The sequence below is a fragment of the Lasioglossum baleicum genome, chromosome 14 (assembly GCF_051020765.1).
Source record: "Lasioglossum baleicum chromosome 14, iyLasBale1, whole genome shotgun sequence".
Lineage (NCBI taxonomy): Eukaryota > Metazoa > Arthropoda > Insecta > Hymenoptera > Halictidae > Lasioglossum > Lasioglossum baleicum.
The window spans coordinates 8,380,956-8,399,842 of NC_134942.1; the positions used below are offsets into that span (position 1 = coordinate 8,380,956).

General features: G+C 35.7%; 3 protein-coding genes across 7 annotated transcripts; 1 reads left to right on the forward strand and 2 right to left on the reverse strand.

Annotated features, from left to right (window-relative positions):
- Nucleotides 1–693: 693 nt before the first annotated feature.
- Oga (O-GlcNAcase) lies at nucleotides 694–9,275 on the reverse strand. Of its 4 annotated transcripts, none has more exons than XM_076438108.1 (14): nucleotides 9,080–9,275; nucleotides 8,809–8,962; nucleotides 8,623–8,674; nucleotides 7,427–7,760; nucleotides 6,913–7,351; nucleotides 5,985–6,565; nucleotides 5,557–5,877; nucleotides 5,290–5,464; nucleotides 3,250–3,303; nucleotides 1,785–1,870; nucleotides 1,541–1,710; nucleotides 1,137–1,332; nucleotides 906–1,065; nucleotides 694–830 (listed from the first exon to the last, which is right to left on the reverse strand). In XM_076438108.1, the coding sequence occupies exons 2-14, from the start codon at nucleotides 8,876–8,878 to the stop codon at nucleotides 694–696; spliced, it is 2,775 nt and encodes a 924-aa protein (XP_076294223.1). In that variant the 5' UTR covers nucleotides 8,879–8,962; nucleotides 9,080–9,275. The 4 variants fall into 4 exon arrangements, with proteins under 4 accessions (XP_076294223.1, XP_076294224.1, XP_076294222.1 ...); XM_076438109.1 differs by having other exon boundaries at nucleotides 9,064–9,275; XM_076438107.1 differs by having other exon boundaries at nucleotides 8,809–9,275.
- A 1,446-nt stretch (nucleotides 9,276–10,721) lies between these two features.
- Nucleotides 10,722–12,932, forward strand: LOC143215743 (uncharacterized). The gene is made up of 3 exons (XM_076438140.1): nucleotides 10,722–10,940; nucleotides 11,014–11,902; nucleotides 11,973–12,932. Exons 1-3 carry the CDS (start codon nucleotides 10,722–10,724, stop codon nucleotides 12,269–12,271), a joined length of 1,407 nt encoding a protein of 468 aa, XP_076294255.1. The 3' UTR covers nucleotides 12,272–12,932.
- On the reverse strand, nucleotides 12,496–16,195 carry Suv3 (Suv3 RNA helicase). Of its 2 annotated transcripts, XM_076438127.1 has the most exons (15): nucleotides 15,979–16,195; nucleotides 15,643–15,875; nucleotides 15,341–15,563; nucleotides 15,089–15,257; nucleotides 14,917–15,028; nucleotides 14,591–14,721; nucleotides 14,189–14,502; nucleotides 13,965–14,106; nucleotides 13,730–13,888; nucleotides 13,464–13,643; nucleotides 13,250–13,398; nucleotides 13,054–13,169; nucleotides 12,928–12,975; nucleotides 12,736–12,842; nucleotides 12,496–12,636 (listed from the first exon to the last, which is right to left on the reverse strand). In XM_076438127.1, exons 1-15 carry the CDS (start codon nucleotides 16,050–16,052, stop codon nucleotides 12,568–12,570), a joined length of 2,226 nt encoding a protein of 741 aa, XP_076294242.1. In that variant the 5' UTR covers nucleotides 16,053–16,195; the 3' UTR covers nucleotides 12,496–12,567. The 2 variants fall into 2 exon arrangements, with proteins under 2 accessions (XP_076294242.1, XP_076294243.1); XM_076438128.1 differs by lacking the exons at nucleotides 15,643–15,875; nucleotides 15,979–16,195 and having other exon boundaries at nucleotides 15,345–15,482.
- Between the last annotated feature and the right edge of the window lie 2,692 nt (nucleotides 16,196–18,887).

Below are 18,887 nucleotides of genomic sequence, written 5' to 3' on the forward strand. Positions count from 1 at the left end.
ATCTCCATTCATTCTGTTCGCAGTTATCCGCACCCGTGATCGATTTCAATAAGAAAATATCCTTCAATGAGTTAAAAAGCTTCGATAATTTATCACACACAGGCACACATGCACACACGTACAGACACACTGGCATTTCATTTCTCACCGGTAGACAGTTCAACGCGTTATATACATTCTTTTTAAGAAATCTAATCTATTTAATATACAAGCATACCAGATACATTAAAGTTCCTTAGCAATCTAACACACAAATGCAAATTTTTATAAAATCAACATACTCTCTCCTGTTTGCTATTCCATTTCGCCTTCTTCCGGTAATTCATACTATTGCACGTTTCACACTTTTGTCCATGCTGTCTCTTTCGTTACTCCTATTCTCTTTATACGGTATGTACATCATACGTATGCGTATATTGTTAAACACATTTAGGTGATTTTCTAATTCAAGAAGGCAGATGTTCTTGGACAGTTCTCAGAAAGCAAGTACGATTTATCGAAAAAAGATAGCAATTTCTTTCGACGGATAATATTCTATTTTTGTAAAATAGGACAGACACAAAAATGTCCTCGGATTGTTCTAGGGGTTACCGTATACCATCTTGATTACTTCTAAACGTTAGAAGTTTTCTTAGACGATGGCTCGAGCAAATAGACCTTATTCACAAATATCACTGATGCGCTCACTCTCTGTTAGAAACTTCGACACATGGTTTTAATTCCGGAGTGTTCCTCATGCGCCGGATTCAAATCGACAAAGCCCAATTTACTATAAAACTCCTGCGACTCTTTCTCCGTACTCGACATAGTAGTATGTACACCGAATGAACCTACAAGTAGTAATAAAGTTAGATCAACTGTATGTACAAGTATGTAACGAAACAATAATTTCATAGAGTATTTACCATTTGCTCTCAGAGCAGCGAGAATGCATGTAATTAGTCTTTTAGGGACAGACTGATCTGTCAAACATGGCAACACCACGCACATCAGTGTTGACGGATGTTGCCTGCACAATTGTTCTGATACATCCGGGACGAATGAATGAAAATATCGTATGGCATCCTAGATACATATTTCAGGTTTTAATAGATTAGCAAAAGTAATTTCTAAAACGTTACTTAAATATTAGGTACCTGAACATTTTCAGGCATATCGTTTATGCTATCATCCAGTGGGTACTTCAAACGTAACTCGGGTATCCAAGAAACCGCTAACTTTTGGTTGTAAGTCTTCACGTTCAAGGCAGCCAATGCGTAACCCACTATACCACTCTCGTCTTCGACAACCATACACAATTCTGGACTTAAACTTAGGAAACCGCCGACCAACCTGCAGTGAAAATGGGTAGTGATGAGTAGTTGTTCCTTAATGATAATTAGACTGCAGATTTTTATGCATTTATGGAGAAATTAGCTGGGTGAAACATAAAACAATAAAATATTAGAACAGTCTAATCTAAATGTTACATTGTTTTCAATGTAAAGCCGCTGTTAAGGGATGAAATGAATTTTTATTTTAACTAAAAAGTTTCAAGTACCTGTCTGCCAATGCAGATGACATTGTAGAACCATAAAGTGTGTTGCATACAGCGTAAACTCCTTCTTCATCGCTAGATAAGTAAGGCCTAATCGTATAGATCTTACTACTAGGCACTTCTGGTGCTTTGTAAACGAATAGATCATTTCCACTATCCACTGGAATTAATCTCTGTGAAGCATAAGTATGTTTTAATATTATTCCAGTTAGAATTAGATGTAAGACAAGCATAATGTAAAACTTACCTGCAGATCAGCTGTAAGACCTCCTCGGAAGACCCACGGCTCTTGGTCTCCACTCATAAAAGTTTCTTTCCAGCCATTCGAGAACCCTATCCCAAAGATACAGTATTGAAACTTAATAAACGATGGAACGTGTGGCTTATGTACGCGCGATTATGCAGTTTATTAAATGTATGATACGGCTTCCACTGCTCTGAGCACTAACTTTAATTAAATTTGTACATGCATAAGTATACTTTCGATCGACGGCGCCCGCGTTTTTCTTTATCTCACTCGGTATATCAAGTCCTTCGCAATATTCATGAAATAGGAAGAATAATATCGCGAGATAAAGAAATTCATCAGATCGAATAACTATGGTGCAACATTTTGATACATCAAATATTTACTGTATATGTGTTTGAAACAATTAGACGTCCATAGTAATTTCAGAACGTAGATAAATGAGACAGACTTCGGATACTGTATTTTATATCTATCTCATTCCTATGTATATCATATTTGAATATATGTAAATTTATCAGTGTTAAATAATCATACGCTGGCATAAAATTTGAACTAATCAATATCAATATGATACAACAACAAAATAATCGTTTCTAAAGAATATCACACCAGAGTTCGCGCAGTAATTCTAGGACAGGGGAGAAAGGAAAATGGGATTAGTGGAATGGTTATCCAGTTTGCCAAAATGCGCCTGAAATAAAAGTCCTATTACTCCTGAAAAGAATATAGATTCTGGAACTAAAAGAAATTAGTACAGGCAAATTGGCAAAAGGAAGATGTTTCCTAGTCATCCTCAACCTACATAAGATGTTCTCGCAAAACCAATAAAAACATCAATTCTGAAAAATATTATCCATCGTGGTAAATAAAAAAAAGAACTTTTGCAGATTTTGAAATGTAATTAAAAAAAATATATATATATCGACGCTACTTTTGCAGGCTGTACGTGACTAGTAAAATAATCAGGAAGAGCTCGTATAGTTCACAAAGTTTTGTCTGAACTTTGCCAATATTAGAGAAGTTGCAGATAGACCCACTTTACATGCAAAAATTTGTCCTAAATTTTCTTTCTTTGTGAAAGCTTTCGATGCAGTTTCAAAATGTAAAAGTGTATATATAAATCTCGTGTATTGTTCTCGTATGCGAATCGTATAGAATAGAAGAAAGATGAAAGTCCATTTATGAATGTTCTGTACACTAGAGATTTCTATAATTTTTGCAGAATGAGAAAGTGTGTCTATTAAATGAAACTTGGGTACAAAAGGTATTTGTGTTGAGTACACATAGATCCTTCTAGACATCGGAACGCTGCTTCTACGCGCAAATCTCTTGTTCACATTAATTGCAATGATCTTTACAAAGCTTCAAACACGAACTAATAATACGCAATCGTTTTCGTCGGGATGAAGCTTTGTTAGACGCGCGCTTTTTGTTGGATTACTCAGACTGGTGAATCGCATACATGTGTAGCTTCCCTGGGTAAATGATGTCATCGTTGACGGGAATCTGCCAAACGCTATCAACAAGACAGAAAACACAGAAATGCACGTTAGTCAGTGAATTGAAGCTGTACTGTTCCTCATACACTTATATTGTTGGCAAAAGTTATTCGCTACTCTTTCGTACATTCCTTATTGTAAAAAAAGATTTAACTTTTAATTACTCGCATATAGTACTTACAATCTCGAAACACAGAAGTAGTTATTTCATTGAATAACAATTTATTTATATTGAAATCGTATAGAGTTCTATGTAAACAGTTCTGTAGAAAATGGAGTGCGACTAACCGAAGGTTGTTGTAACGAATAAATTCCTGCCAAACATTATCTGCGAAAGAAAGTCACTCAATATGTTAATAGCTGGCATGATGTTATTTGAAACACAGTATTTGTTCAGGTCCACATTGATGCTGTTAAATAGTTTTTCAGAAAGTGTTTGCTACGGAAAATTGTTTCGCCAAGTACCGCGCCAACAAGTCACATCAATTCCAATTTTTAATAATATCCACATACATAAATTCTTAGTAACATTCAAAGAAAAGAAAAAGTATGAGAACTGCTGTGACTTGTTTTCATACCAACAGAATTATATGTAGGAAGCCGTCAGTCGAGAAAGAAAAAAATCGTTTCACGAAAAGAGATTTCTGTACAGTGAAACTTAAAAGAATATTTATCAAGTTAGTTTCAAGTGTAGGATGAATTATTAAGTTTCTGGTTTTAGTTTTGTACACGAGATTATGTATTCAGCAATTGTGTACACAGTCTGTGTATGTATCAGGTAATATGGATATGTTGAGGAATAAGAAGAGCAAATTCGAGTTACGCTTGAAAAGCTAATTTCGATTTTGACTTACGGCAACCGTGCTTGTCTGTTTGCGCGCGCCACGCGGTACATTTGGTTCTAAAGCGCAGAAACAAATGTACAAATGCGATTTCACAGATAAGCGATCTATGAAATGTTTCAACTCCAACTATTAATGACGTCTGTTTAGTTCTTCATTGCTTAGAAGACAATCTACTTTGTTGAACGATGGGATTAATGAAATTTTTTAACATCTTTTAGAATTTTTTCTGTAGTCAAACATCATTAATTTCCGTACCGCGAGTTACAACGAGTATTTGGAGAGTAATGCTGAAAGAAAGACTTATTTTTACTGTCCAATTATCACGTTTACAAAGCGAATACAAAGGAAAAAAGAGTGGAAATTCTGGTAACGAGACATCAGTAACTTTCGGAGTTAGTAGTTCATGTTTTTTATGTGCTTTACGATTGTATAATGATGTCATTTTACAAGGATGTCCAGTGTAATCATACTGTAAATCACTGTAACATTTTAAATAAATATTTCTTGTATAGAAAGCGGAAAGAGCAATGTTCCAAAATATTGTATATTTAAGATATTTGTCAACATTATTAAAATGTTTCTAAACTGTAATTATCAGAAACGTTTTTGTCGCTGTAGTGTTCGTTATTTAGGGTATAATAACATCCTCCTTGTAAAAAGACAAATTAAGTGAGATAAAAAAGAATAGAACAATAGACTTACCAATACTCGAGACACTTTTGTTCTGAAATATAAGTATGGGTAATAAATTATAATACTTTTGAGAAAAATATTGATAACAGCACTCATCTGTAGCACAACAAATACAACTCTCTACTAGTTAAGACGATGCAAAAATTACGGAAAAAATAAAAATTCGTAACATGTTATACGTGATTTTCTAGCGGAACATTGTGAATAATTACTTTCACATTATTGTACCAGCGTATTACCATTTTGAACAAACTTTCTTTGTATACTTTATCACTGTTATTTCACTAATTTACATTGAAAATTGTGTTGTGAACACAATGTGGACCATTACTACGAATTTTGACTTGATTTGGAATACTCTTCTTAATTCACTTTTAAACATATACTACTTTACTATATACTATTATTTAAACATATATTTAGTTTGTTAGAATAATATCATGTATAAACGATATTGCAACTTACCCAACCATTTCACGTAACTGTTTAAAAGGGACACAACTCCTCTCATATCCCAAACGTACGAATAGAGATCGTACAACAATTCACGATTATTACAATACGTAAGCCTTTGAAATAATCTGTTCACGGCATTGCACATGTCATTCATTTTTGCCGCTTTCGAGTGCCACTCTTCAACCTGAAATTTTATTTCATTGAATACACACACATATACAGATATACACAAGAACTTCGAAAATACTTGCCGAATAAGAAAGCTGTGTTACTCACATCTGATTGAGATACGCTCTCATCCTCTTTTGCCTTTTTCATGACGACGTGAGCATTGCTTTTCAGCCAATTAAATTCTTGCAATAACTGAATACCCTGACCACCATGCTCAAATGGCAAATAAAATAGATCGCATAGTAACGAAAGGTCTTCCGTTGTCAACCGTTTATCAGCGTCTATAGAATCTTGAGATTCTTGATCCGTATTGTCGGTAGTATCGTGATTTTCACTATCATTCTCCACAATCATCTGCGTACCATTCACTACGGGAGAAGTGCTGTCTACTTCGACTTGCATGCTGCCGGAAGCTTCGCTACAAGTCTGCCAAACGATATTAATGAATTACATAATGTTTTTCGAAAATTGCTGCTAAAAAGCTGGGACTTAAAACCTTTTTCTTAAAATTTTTGAAATATGGACAAACTTACGGATGCGTTCTCTATCATAACATCGTCTTCTGCTTGAATCTTAGCCGCGTGCGCTGGAGAATTATTAGGTGTTGTATTACAATCCATAGGTTCTACGGATGATAGAACGTTCGTAGTCGACACGTTTCCTGTATTGGTAGAGATCGATGGAATTAAAGGCTCACTGATAACAGCTGTTTCCGATATTAATGAATTCATGACTGGACCAGGAGGTGGTATGAAATTCTCTGTCGATGTTACAGTCGAACAAACTTCAGCCAATGCTTGAAGATGGCTTGGATTGGTAACTGGTGCAGGTGTTGAAGAGACAGTAGTCGTTGTAGTTGACGTAAGACTCATACATGTATTTACAGATGGAATGATTGGTATCGGTATTGTTGGAGCCACGCATGGCTGTGGTTTTGCTATAACGCCCCATGCTGCTCGTTTTTTGCTAAATTCCAGTATCCAGTCGTTTATAGCGATTCTTAAGGCATGCCGGGGATGGTACATGTTCGGTGACATTGTCGAGGGAACGTCTTCACCGAGTACACCGTCCTCCGTCTCTGTTTCCAATCTTATGTCAGCCGATATGGAATCATCTACAAAACATGAAATAATTAGTGGGGTAGAGCCAAGAATTTCTTACTCAACCGTAACACGCCGATTTTAATGAAATTTTGGTATGATATAGAACTGAAAAAATATTTGACACGTATTTTTTTATAGCTACCGACATTTATGTTGAGGGGTTGAAAATAGCCCTGAAAGTTGGAATGAGAATATCCATTTTATTGAATATCTCCGAAACTGTTAAGCCTAGACGAAAATTTCAAAATCCAATTTGTGCGTCTTTGAATGACGAATCTTTTAGTGTAAACTGATTTTAAAAAATGTGTATACATTAAAATCGACGCGTTACAAGAATTGCATACAATTAAATACATACTCAAGTCTCTCTTTCCATCTATATTACACCTACTCCATTGCGCCAAAGTATGTATTGCTATAAAGTTCGCTCCATACTCGCAATTAGGGTTCGTTAAAACACCCCTCAATTTAGGGATCAAATCGGGAGATCTACCAGAATACGGACCCAGAAATACTCTTTTCTGATCGTAATCATTAGCGTGCAAATTATCCCATATAACTGGTGGTCTCCTTAAAACTTCAGTTATTTCCTCTATAGACTCAACAGTTAGAAGTCTCGATATTACTTTTGGACCAGTCCACATTATATCAATTTCTTGAGCTAATTTATTACCAAGAGTATTAAGATACTCTGAAGATGTTACATTTGGCATTGCACGAGTCGCGCAATATTGTGTTGGACATAAAAGAAATTTTGGTTGACCAAGATGTTGAAATATATCATTTGTAACAGAAACCTATCGAGGAGGAAAAAATATCAATCAATAACGCGAATAAAATATATCACATTAAATAGACTGTATAATACATACTTGTGCGTGAGCAAAGGATTGAAATACTTCTTTGTCTGCTTCGCTCATTTCTGGTTCTATATCATCGAATAACAATGCAAACGCGATACAACCGAACTGGCTGACTTGCTCTAGTTTCCTTTTCAATATAGTAACCTCCTTCGTGCTCGAGTAAGTGATATCCAATCCCGGCGAGAGGGCATAATAAAATGTGATACCGCATTCTTTAGCTGCCGTTATCAAACCAGTCAAATGTTCTGCTTCTTCTACGGTGTACAAATCTCTCCAATAGGCACGGTGCTTGTAGTCGTCTTTCGGGGCGTACAGGTACGAGTCCATTCCCCATTTCTTTAATCTGAAAATTGTTTAGCACATTAAACGCCAAGTCTGTTTCACTGTCGAGTTAACCCAGCAGTGCACACGTGAACTTTTTGTACTTAAAACTTTTTTTAATTTATACTTAAGGTTTTATGTTTATCGTAACATTTATTTATGATTCTTTTGTTAAAATAACAGTATAAAATACATATACACCATACACAAACTAGTTATCAAACCAGTTATGTGCTTTATATCCCCATCAAAACAATTTTCTTTTTGATGGTTTTATTACATCAATACAAGTGATATAGGCTTTTAAGAAGCTACATTGTATTGCAAAACGATAGCGAAAGAAATGTGAGAAATAGATAGCATATCTCAGTAGTAGGGATCCACTGGATCCCCACATGGACACTGCTAGGTTGATAAGCTCTCCCATAAAGTTGGGAGAGCTGTGTGCATAAACCATAGCTGCGTAAATGTAAAGTCTATGACGTGTTAACCCTTGTGTAGTCAACCGGGTACCCATTTACTGTATTTCTTTCAACAATTTGTTGATGTTCCTCTAAAAAATATTACAAAATTTCTCTGAATGTCCATTCTTTACTCAATAATATATTAAATAATCTATACATCTTGGTTGACTACATAAGGGTTAACACGATAGCTGGATATGGTAGATTCGATTCTTTGTATGCGGATGAGTGTAAGTCAGAGGGTCCCAACTTGTAGTTCTTAAGTTAGACTTCTTTGACTTCATCATTGCCATAGAACTTCATCCCTCTTCCTGTACTGTTATACGTAGTAGTGGCAAGAGGTTCGACTAACGGTGGGAGCCGTACAGTTCTCGGAGAGAAACAAGTTGGAACTCCCTGGTGTGAGCGTAAGATACTTGCTTTTGAAACAGATCTTTTCTCTGTTCAGTGGTCCAAGGCCGACCGTAGAAACCTGTAATAAAAAATCATATTTTTGTAGAATGTAGCACGATAGTAGCGCATTCTAATGGTTTCCCCCTCCAATGTGAAAGCATCGCAAACGGTGACCAAATACGTCGGTCTCGAACCGGTTAATAGGTTTTATACCTTCGACAACGCCGCAGATAAAGTTCCCATTTTTCGAGTTCAAATTCGGGGCCCCATTTGTTTCCGCCATTGCGGATTACAAGAGACACGTCTGTGTAGTTTTCGGACAACGTAAATGACCAAAGAAGTTGGTGCATGCAAAATGTTGCCGTTCCTAAGGGAAGATCGTATTTAGAGAGTGCAAGAAATAAAATTGCTGTCTTACTCGCGATACAATATTCTCGAACGAGCGTTACGACAGCATTACTTGCGGACCTGACAAGATATTCACTTATGTATACAGGACTAATGCAATTCCGAAGGAACAAAAATCCCGTATCCTAAATATGTTTGTGACAGACTGCGCCGATATCCACCGATATCCTAGTCGATACCACAGATTACACAGTTACTCGATTAGATGCGTTTCTTTTTCTCAGACCAGCTTCCAGCCCAGGGCGTATGCGTCAAATAAATTGTGTTCTGTGAAGATAGCTTCGGAACTCCGCGATTTGGTCAGGGAGTAGGGAAGACAACAAGAGGCGACATTGTTGTATAGGAACGCGGGGAATTTAAATCAACTGGATTTAATATTCTTAGTTCGCGACAATATCTATTTAATAATTATAAATGATATTTGTTAACATTGGTTTTCGAAGTATTTATGTTAATTTTGCAAAATTGAAAAGTTAAAACAGAAGAAATATAATATGTAAAACGATAATTGAAGAATATCCATTACGGAGATATTACAAAAAAATGTTACAAATATAATAATATTACTTACAAACATTATGAATATATACATATGCACACATATATTTATAATTTTATGGTCTGCCGATTAATCACAGCGCGGTCACAGTTGAGCGCGACGTTGGCATTGGCTAAGCCCAGATTCGTCCATCGTAGCCGAACGCTGATTGATCCATATAATTCTTTAACAAAGCCCCCCCCCCCCCACGGTAAAAACCAGTAAAAACTTACTTACTTACTTCAAATAATCTTGGGAATAACCCCTTTCAAGTAAACATATTATAATATTTTTCGGACACCCTATACATATGTAGTACTTATACAATCAAAATAGTTTACGCGGTAATGAATGTCATTCATACCAAAGAAATCAATTAAAATAATATTTAAAAACACATATAAAAGTTGTTCACATTAGGATAATGATCAATTTGCAAGTACATAATTATATTGCAATTGGAAATGGATATTGTGTCTGTGTGTGTGAAATACACGCTGGACTCAGCTGGACTGAGCTGGACTCGAGTACTACGAGTACTTATAGTCTGTGTCTATGTCTATATATATGCGAGTACCGCTTGGTACCGCTTCAAACTTCAAACTATTCAACAATGCATTCTGGGAATGCGATTTAGCGGAATCCAGCGGAATCACAAAAACTGACAAAAACACAAGATGAAAATAAATAATGCACGACAAGTATTTTCTAAAGTTACGTGCTCGTTTTCTGACTGAAACACCGTAAAACACGTTCTATTAAAATATATTCGAGAATCGAATAAAAATGCTGTTATTTACCAATAACAGTGTTAACAGTGTATGTTAATGAAAAAAAATACGTATATACATATTTACATACATTCAACGACAAGGAAGAATTCCGAAATCCGAATTAAGTTTGTTGCGATTAACGTACATGATCGATCCTATGTTCGTAAGATAAAGGTTTCACAGTAAATACATGTCACCTTTTTTCTCAATGTTGTGGAGAAGGTATCATAACCTATACAGACGATTTACTGTTAATATTGTGGAGTGTTGATTGATTACATAGTTTTATGATAAAAGTCTTATTGTTATGTTCGTTCGTGATCACGACAGTGTGATGCGAAACGTATGTAAATAGAAGTAAATTGTATTAAATAGGATCACGAGGAAACATATTTTAGTGTGTCACCATGACGCGCAAGTGTGTAATGTGTAAAGAGACCAATTACAAGAATAGTTACAGCTTCTTTTCTGCGCCCAAAGATCCAGAAACGCGACAGAAATGGCAAGAAGCGATTGCAATTGAAAATTATGAAGTCACAGATGACACGTATGTTTGCAGCAAACATTTTTACAGAGACGATATAATCACGCATTGGGTCAGCGGCGTACCACCATACGTAATAACGGTAAGTAATGTTCTGTGCTTAAATATTTCTTTGGTTTTATCGGTTTGTTCTTATAAACTTGTCTTTATAATAGATCAAATACAAAAAGTGTAGATTACGACCAGGAGCAGTGCCTGATAAAAACTACCATGAGGAGAACGAGGATATAGGTCAAGAACATTCTGATTGTTACGATGAAGGGAAAGATTTTGGTGTACCTAGGACCGAGGAGAAACTAGAAATAAACTGTTACGAGAAGCATAGACCTATTCCCTTACATTATAAATACAGTAGAGAATTTCACGATCACAATTATATGCCAAATGCAAAGTCTAATACTATGATGGAAGAGTTAGAGGATGACACTGATACTTTTGTCGATGCTGGTTTGAACGAAGACACGAGTTCGAATAACGAAGAGGTAGATCAATATGAAATCTGTACAGAAGATTCTCGTGTGAACGACGCTGAAGTAGAATCGGAATCTAATTCCAAGGTTTCCGGGCCTTCCAAAGAAACTGAAATGCAATTTTGGGACAACATAGTAATCAAGGATGAACCAATGGATAACGGTTATAAGGAGAACGAAAGTTTGTCTACAGAGAAACAAATGAGTAGTAATTGTAATCAGTCCGCGTCTACCGCGTACAATAATTATGAAGAGAATGAAATGTTGTTTGAGGATTTACTTGAAATATGTACGGAAGTAGTTTTACCTCGCAGTTGGTCTTGTTTGGTAATGTCGACAGGCCATACAACAACAGTAGTGTATGTGTATATGGCAATGACGAAAAGCGGTATGCCTTTCATGGAAAAACAAGTGTTTATAAAAAGCGACATGATAATACATTGTGTTGCCGTAAATAGAGAAATAAATCCCCTGATCCACAATCTTATAAAAGAGGGGAAAAATTTAAGAGTACAAAATTTATTAGATATAGAAGAGCTTATCGATGAATTTGATCAGAGAATGATTTGTCAAGGTATGTACATTCATTTTGCGTTTTTATAACGTTGTAAGGGAATTTTAACAGTTTGTTTCTTTTTTATCAGGTATATACAATGACGAAGGCTTTCGAAAAGTTACTGGTATTAAAATAGCCTACAAGGACGGTGTAAAATGGAGACATATATTATGTCCATTGATAATGAATAACGGTTCGTTACGGTGTACTAGATGTATCACTTTATCTAATAGATTGCAACGCAGATCAAAAACCCGACATCCTCTTTCATACAACCTTCCTATGTTCACGAGAAACGATCAAAGACTACACACACTTCGACACAAGTACAAACGTACGAAAAACCAAGCCCGCAAACATGGATTTATAAAAGTATCCAAGAAATAAATAATTCCAAATAAATCTCCGACGATATTCGATTTTTGATTACGTTAAATTTTTCGCACACTTTCTACGAACAGGTAGGATGATTTATTTTTAAGAAATTAATTCGTCACAGTTCATGGGGAATTAGAAATAAAAATTGTATATATGTAAAAGTGTTTCCTTGTAATTTGAATAATTTGTATCTATTGAATTTACATTCTTTTTTCATTCGGATTGCCCAAATATAAAAGTGTTGATCACATCTTTACGTCAAATTCATTCACAAAGAAGACGATTATTATTAAAACGAAGTATAACTACCTACGCTTCGGATAAACGAATGTTTTCTTTCTATATTTCTTGAAAGAATTTCCTTTCCATTGTTTCTAAAACGACCAGGGAAATGCATAAATTAATAAATTCTTACGTTTATCAAGAAAAGATTGTTCGATGTTCATATTTTTTTATCAATTCTGCTTTTTTACCTCGGACCATTCCTGTTGCAACTGTTCTAATAGCTTTGGCGTTAAAAGACCCTCGGAAATTAATTTGTCTGTTAATTTACCCGAGCCGATGTTATACCGATTAGCGTCTGCAATATAAAGTATTCGGTTTCTTAGTTTGTATATAAGAATCTTAAGCAATCATATTTTTAGCATACAATAAATCATCTTTACCGTAACTTTGATTTTCATTTGAAGATTGACCCGCCTGTGCTTCAGCTTCTATTGTTCAATAGAAATAATATTAACATATAAGCATAATTGTTTAATAATTAACATCGTACACCAAGATAATTATACCTGTTTGCTGGAACAGTTTCTTCAATTTCTTTACTCCTTCTTCAATAATTTTGTCCAATTCTCTTTGTATTTCTCTAATCGCAATTCCATCGGGAAATAGATCGGTAAACCGATAGCTAGATAACGATAAATAATTGTAGACATTAACAAGCGCATTGTATAAGCGACGAGATAAAGTATTTTATATATTATTTACCTGAACCAAAGATAAACATCCAACGCATCAAATACTGATTCCAAATGTACAAGATCAGCAATATTCCCTGGCGGTTTCGGAGGCCACTGAATTTGTTGGCACATCCAGCTGGTAGTTATTTTTTCATTTTTACTACACTGTCGCGCATACTGTTACACAAATCGGAAAATGTTTAACACGAAAAGACAACCAAACGTGAATCATTTCAGCTTACCTTAACGAGCATATTACACACAAACGCCGACTTTTTATTAACAGGTGCGCAACAGAATACGTACTGCGTACGTAGACTTAAAGGTATATGTTGCAGCATATCAGCCAAAAATTTGAAATCGTCTAAATTACAGATAAAGTAGAGGGAATCGTCGACTTGACTTAAGGCAATAAAGATATTCTGCAAGAAAGTAGAGAATGTAGTAATCGATCATGTAGTTGTAGTAATTAATAAACTACTAATAATAAAATATTAGTAAATATTACAATAAGATTCGAAAGTGGAGTGTTCGGCAGATAATAACCGTATAATTCGATTTGGTCACCAGTCGGATGTAATCCAACCTTGTCTATTTTCTCTGGGGTTTCACTTAATAATCTCTTCAATACCGTAAGATCTTCCGGTTTGAATGTCGTAACGTAACCCTGTAATAGAACAATGTACGGTTACATTCGTTTTTAAAGTAGATTAAAATGATTTAATTAAATAAACACCACTTACGCGTGGCCATTGTGAATTGAAACGACCAGCACGTCCTGCTATCTGTAGAGCAGTCGACACAGAAATGATATCCATCTCTTTGTCACCCTTTTCATTTACAGTTGGCTGTTGAAGGGAATAGAATATGATTCTGCGAATGTGTCTGAAATGGTATTAACAAATTTCGTTATTTACATAATATTAAAGCATAAATCAGACCAATTGTTACGTGATTTACAACTTACAAATTGAGACCCATCCCTATCGCATTAGTAGCTACCAATATTTTACATTCGTCATTCGGATCATTGAATCGAGCAGTTTGCGCGAGTTTCGTGCCCGGTGGTAAACTACCATATATTACTGCTGCTTGTTTCCCTAGTTTCTCGATAGTCTGCGACACGTGAAATATGTCATTTTTATTAAAACAAACTATACAATCTCCTGGTTGAACTTCGGACAAAGACTTCAGTGCGGTATTTTCTATTTCAAGTTCGGTCAATCTCTTGTATTCCTTAATTTCAACAGTTTCTCCTGTCGTTGCGCATATAGACTGTACCTACAATACAATATAAATTTTATATGGTAAAAGAAAATTGTCACGAGTTGTGGTTAACAGTTCGACAAATAAAAATGGCTGAAGTTACAATAGATATAGCTGCAGCTTCACCACATAAATGTATTTCATCCGCAGCAAGACCTAAGAGCGCTCTCGTCCATGCCCAGCCTCTACTTGGGTCGCGTAACAACTGAATTTCATCGATTACAGCTACTTCGTCTGGAAGATCATTGTAAATGTGTAATTTACATTCTGCTCTCACAATTAGTAATTTATTAGTAGACAGCGGATTTTATGCATTTATGACAAAAATAAGTAAGTGTAATTTGAAACATTAAAAACATTAGACGAATTTAAAAACACTGTGATATTATATTTGGCCTATCTATTTATTAGTAAACTATGAATACTTACACAGATTCTGTACATTTACCATTTCTATAGAACATGCTACATGATTGGATGGGTACATTTCACTCTTCGCATAATTTTTCTCTTCTCCTGTTATTAAATCACAAGACGTACCCTATAACAATAAATGCTTATTGTACTCATTGGAAGATTGATTCAATTTTTTAATACTAACCAGAGAATTGCACTTATTAAAAACTTCAACAGCTAATAATTTCAATGGTCCACAATAAACGCCAGACTTGGCTGACATAAATCTTTGGAGTGCGTGATAAGTTTTACCGCTATTCGTGGGTCCGACGTGAAATATTATTTTTCTAGTTTTGGACCTCGCTGTGGGGTACCTTCGAGTAACATGTAATAATAATTTCTGATATAATATCGACGGAATAGTTATTTAAATATTAAAATTAATGTTTCTCGTTACCAACTGGGTGGATGTCGGAGATCGCTAATTTTCTTAAGGTCGTCTAAGCAATCGATGTGCGGGTATGATTGTTTGGCGTAACGTAAAAAATAAGGGAATAGATCACTGACATTCGCAGCCCCTTTGATAACATCGTTTAAGGTAACGTGAAGATCTACAGGTAATGTTTCCGATGATATACAGTAATTTCGAAAGTCGGACAGAACTTTCTTCAACAAGCAATCTAGGAAGAGCAAGCAACTATCGTTGTAAAATATTGACAATTAATATTTAAATGGGAATACCATGAAGTAGATATTTACCGTCGAATCCATGCATAGAAGCTAACTCCTTGATCGCTTTTTTATTCACAAAGGTACTCATTGCTAATATAATATCGTGTCTATGTAGTACACCAGACAGTTCAGCGCCCACATTTGTAGTATTCGATTCGGTTTTAACAGGAACAGGTTGGAATAACGAGTTTACATTTAACTCATTCTTTTTACTTTTATGCCGTACACTTGGAAAACTTGTCGTTGCGGGGCTTAATTGTCTGAAAATCATATGAAACAATCAGTTTATGCAATCATTTCTAACAAAAATTCTTGAATGTCTATATGTATGAAGCTTCGAAATATAATGAAGTAAATGGAAACCTGAGCAACAGTGCCATTAGAAAATTATTGCGCCGTTTCAACTGATCGACGACTAACTGCTTTAGCGGAATCATTTTCTAAAACAATTTTGTTTGCTTTCATATTATGCGGTTTGTAATCAAGGAAACTGGACCTCGTGGGTTAACTTCTCCGAGGTTATTGTATATAGATAGCGGCACTACTTCTAGAAGTGGTAAACATAGCTAGAGGTCACACTTGGTCACACTGCTTTGAAATTAGGAGTGGGCTGGAGTGGACCAATCGCTGTGTGGGGTTTCGCGTTTCACGATTTGAAATACCGAAGACGATATACAGGGTGAACGATGAATCGTGATCAGTAGCAATCAGTAGAGTTCACGTGATTATAGCAAATTTTTTGTCAACTCTTTTTTCCATGATTTTTCAAGGTCACCTTCAATTTCTTGCAAATACATCTATATTTTTACGCTTATCATCTGTTCGAGGATTTCAAGACGAATTCGGTAAATATTATAACTATAATATAGACTGCGGATCTTTATGCATTTATTAAAATTGAATATATATAGATTATAGATTATAGATTATTATAGATTATAGATGAACAACACCATTTCTTACGCCCTCTACGCTGACGATCGATAAATGTTGGAACTAGATCCACGAGAACCTCTTACCATATATCTGTCATTGTAAGAAAGGTTTCAGAGTTTCGTCACGGATGGCGCGGTACAGGTTGAAACGAAATATAAAGAAATAAATAAATATAAAAAAAATATATATATTTATTTACACACGATAATTGATTCTTACCTAACAAGTTTCGTTCACGTTTCTACACGAACTATGAAAAAATGTAAATAAATGTAAAAGCAATAAAAGTATCGTTGAATCTCATCGTTAATGATGAAGAACCTTTTGAATGTCTACAGCCCTACGTCCTATGTAGCGTAAACTTTTCTAAGATATCTATAGTTTCGTCTTTTGTTAGACGTAAATTACAAAAATCATTTTGTATGTACAAAGTACTGTGTCCGTTCGATATTGCTCGGGCACGGACGAGCATGCATAGATTACTCAAAAATAGTAACAAAGAAAACGATCCTAGTAGGCGCTTGCAAGCGCGAATTAGAAAAGAGGGGGCGGACAAGTTGATTCCGCTTGGTATTATCGCCGCGAACCTACGGTTATTGTACGTGACCTCGTCTCATCACCCTCTCTCCGCAGCTCGTCCAACTCGTCCGCCTCGCCGCCTCGCAAATAAACTCCTTGCTCGTATTACTTGTCGACGCAAAAGAAAATGCTCGTTCAACACGTAACTTGTGCCCTTTCCCTGAGAAAAAAGAAGAAAGAAACAACAATCAGTACTTTCATAGGTTCGTGTTCGAGACAACAATGTTGGAAATCGAACGAATATTTTCGTACGACAAAATTGACTAATTTCAACGAGGAGACAATTTCTCAGATTATTATTACGTTGCCTCGAATGTTATCAAGTTCCGACACGAAATTGCAATAATTCCATTTAACCAGTAGGTTCGCTTGTGCGCGAGAACGTGGTTGGCAAGAACATTTCGAACGGAGATATGCTAAAGCGAATTAATTGTAGTCGTCGCATGCTTTGCAAACACAATAGCCGTGGGATCTCGTCAATGAAAACTCGAAGTTTCTCTAGTCTCCTTTACTGTTTTCATTTAAAAGAAATCGTATAATTCGCATGAGAAATAAGAATAGCTGCCACCGAATCGGATCGGACAAGACAGAGATTGAACGGGGCGCGATGAACATTATTCGGACCCGAGGGTTGCGCTGCTAATGTCGATGATAACGGAACCTTAGTCTACTGATAACTCGAAACTAAGAAACTAAGGATTAAATACATTGTAATTGATAGACAGCGGATTCTATGCATTTATCACAAAAATCACAAACATTTAAAAAATGTAGAAATATGAAGACGTTATTCTCGATCGATTACAATTAATTGCATAAGAAATGAATCCTTTATTCAGCTTCATATTTCCATGCAAATGATATATAAACATTTTATTTTGCGAACTTTAAATATAATTCGCGAAGCAATTCAATTGTAATTAAACACAACTCTGATTCTTGTCGGCAAGAATTTTTTTCCTCATTGTTGTCCGTTCGTTTCCGATACACCAGACACGAATACAATGCGTCGACTACTCGTTCATTCGATTATGTTTGTGCTCACGAGCTCGTACCTCTATCTTCTACCAAATATCTTAATAATTTATCCAGACGTATTCGTAACATTTCCTTTTCTTCCCTTCGATTTCTCCCGTGGCTTTCGTCATTTCGCTCGCAGCGCCGATGACTCGGTCGAACTGTTTCTGTTCGATGGTATCGGTACGCGCGTTCCATTTCCAACTTGTAAATATTTCATACGGACAGAGCTTAGGGTTGTTTGCGTGTTTTCACGCACGTTTATTGCACGCGCAACTTTTCCCGTTTCGTGCAGCAATTCGCATACACACGTGTAGGTAAGGACGTATATCTACGTACGTATCGAACGAAGCAAAACGATTGTTTAATCGAATCTGACCGTGTATGTATTATACATACGAAAACTAGAAAGACAATCTTGCGGTAATTTGGTGCGATGCTCGTCCAAATGTCGTTTATTAGTGATTCACCATAGCGATCGCAGAATCACGATCATTTTTTAGTCTAGAGTGAATTTGCTTCATTGTCATTCGAATTCTCATCCGAATCGTATTCCCATCCATAATCGAATTATCATTCCTTATCGTTCCTCATTGTCCCTCATTATCCCTCATTATTTGATATCGTTAATAGAAAACATACAGTTTATGTTTCTGCGACTTCCGCGAAGAACAGTTTTATGCTCTTCGCCAATTAGGAGCGATCGCAAAAATCAAGAATCACTGTGAAAAATCACCGTG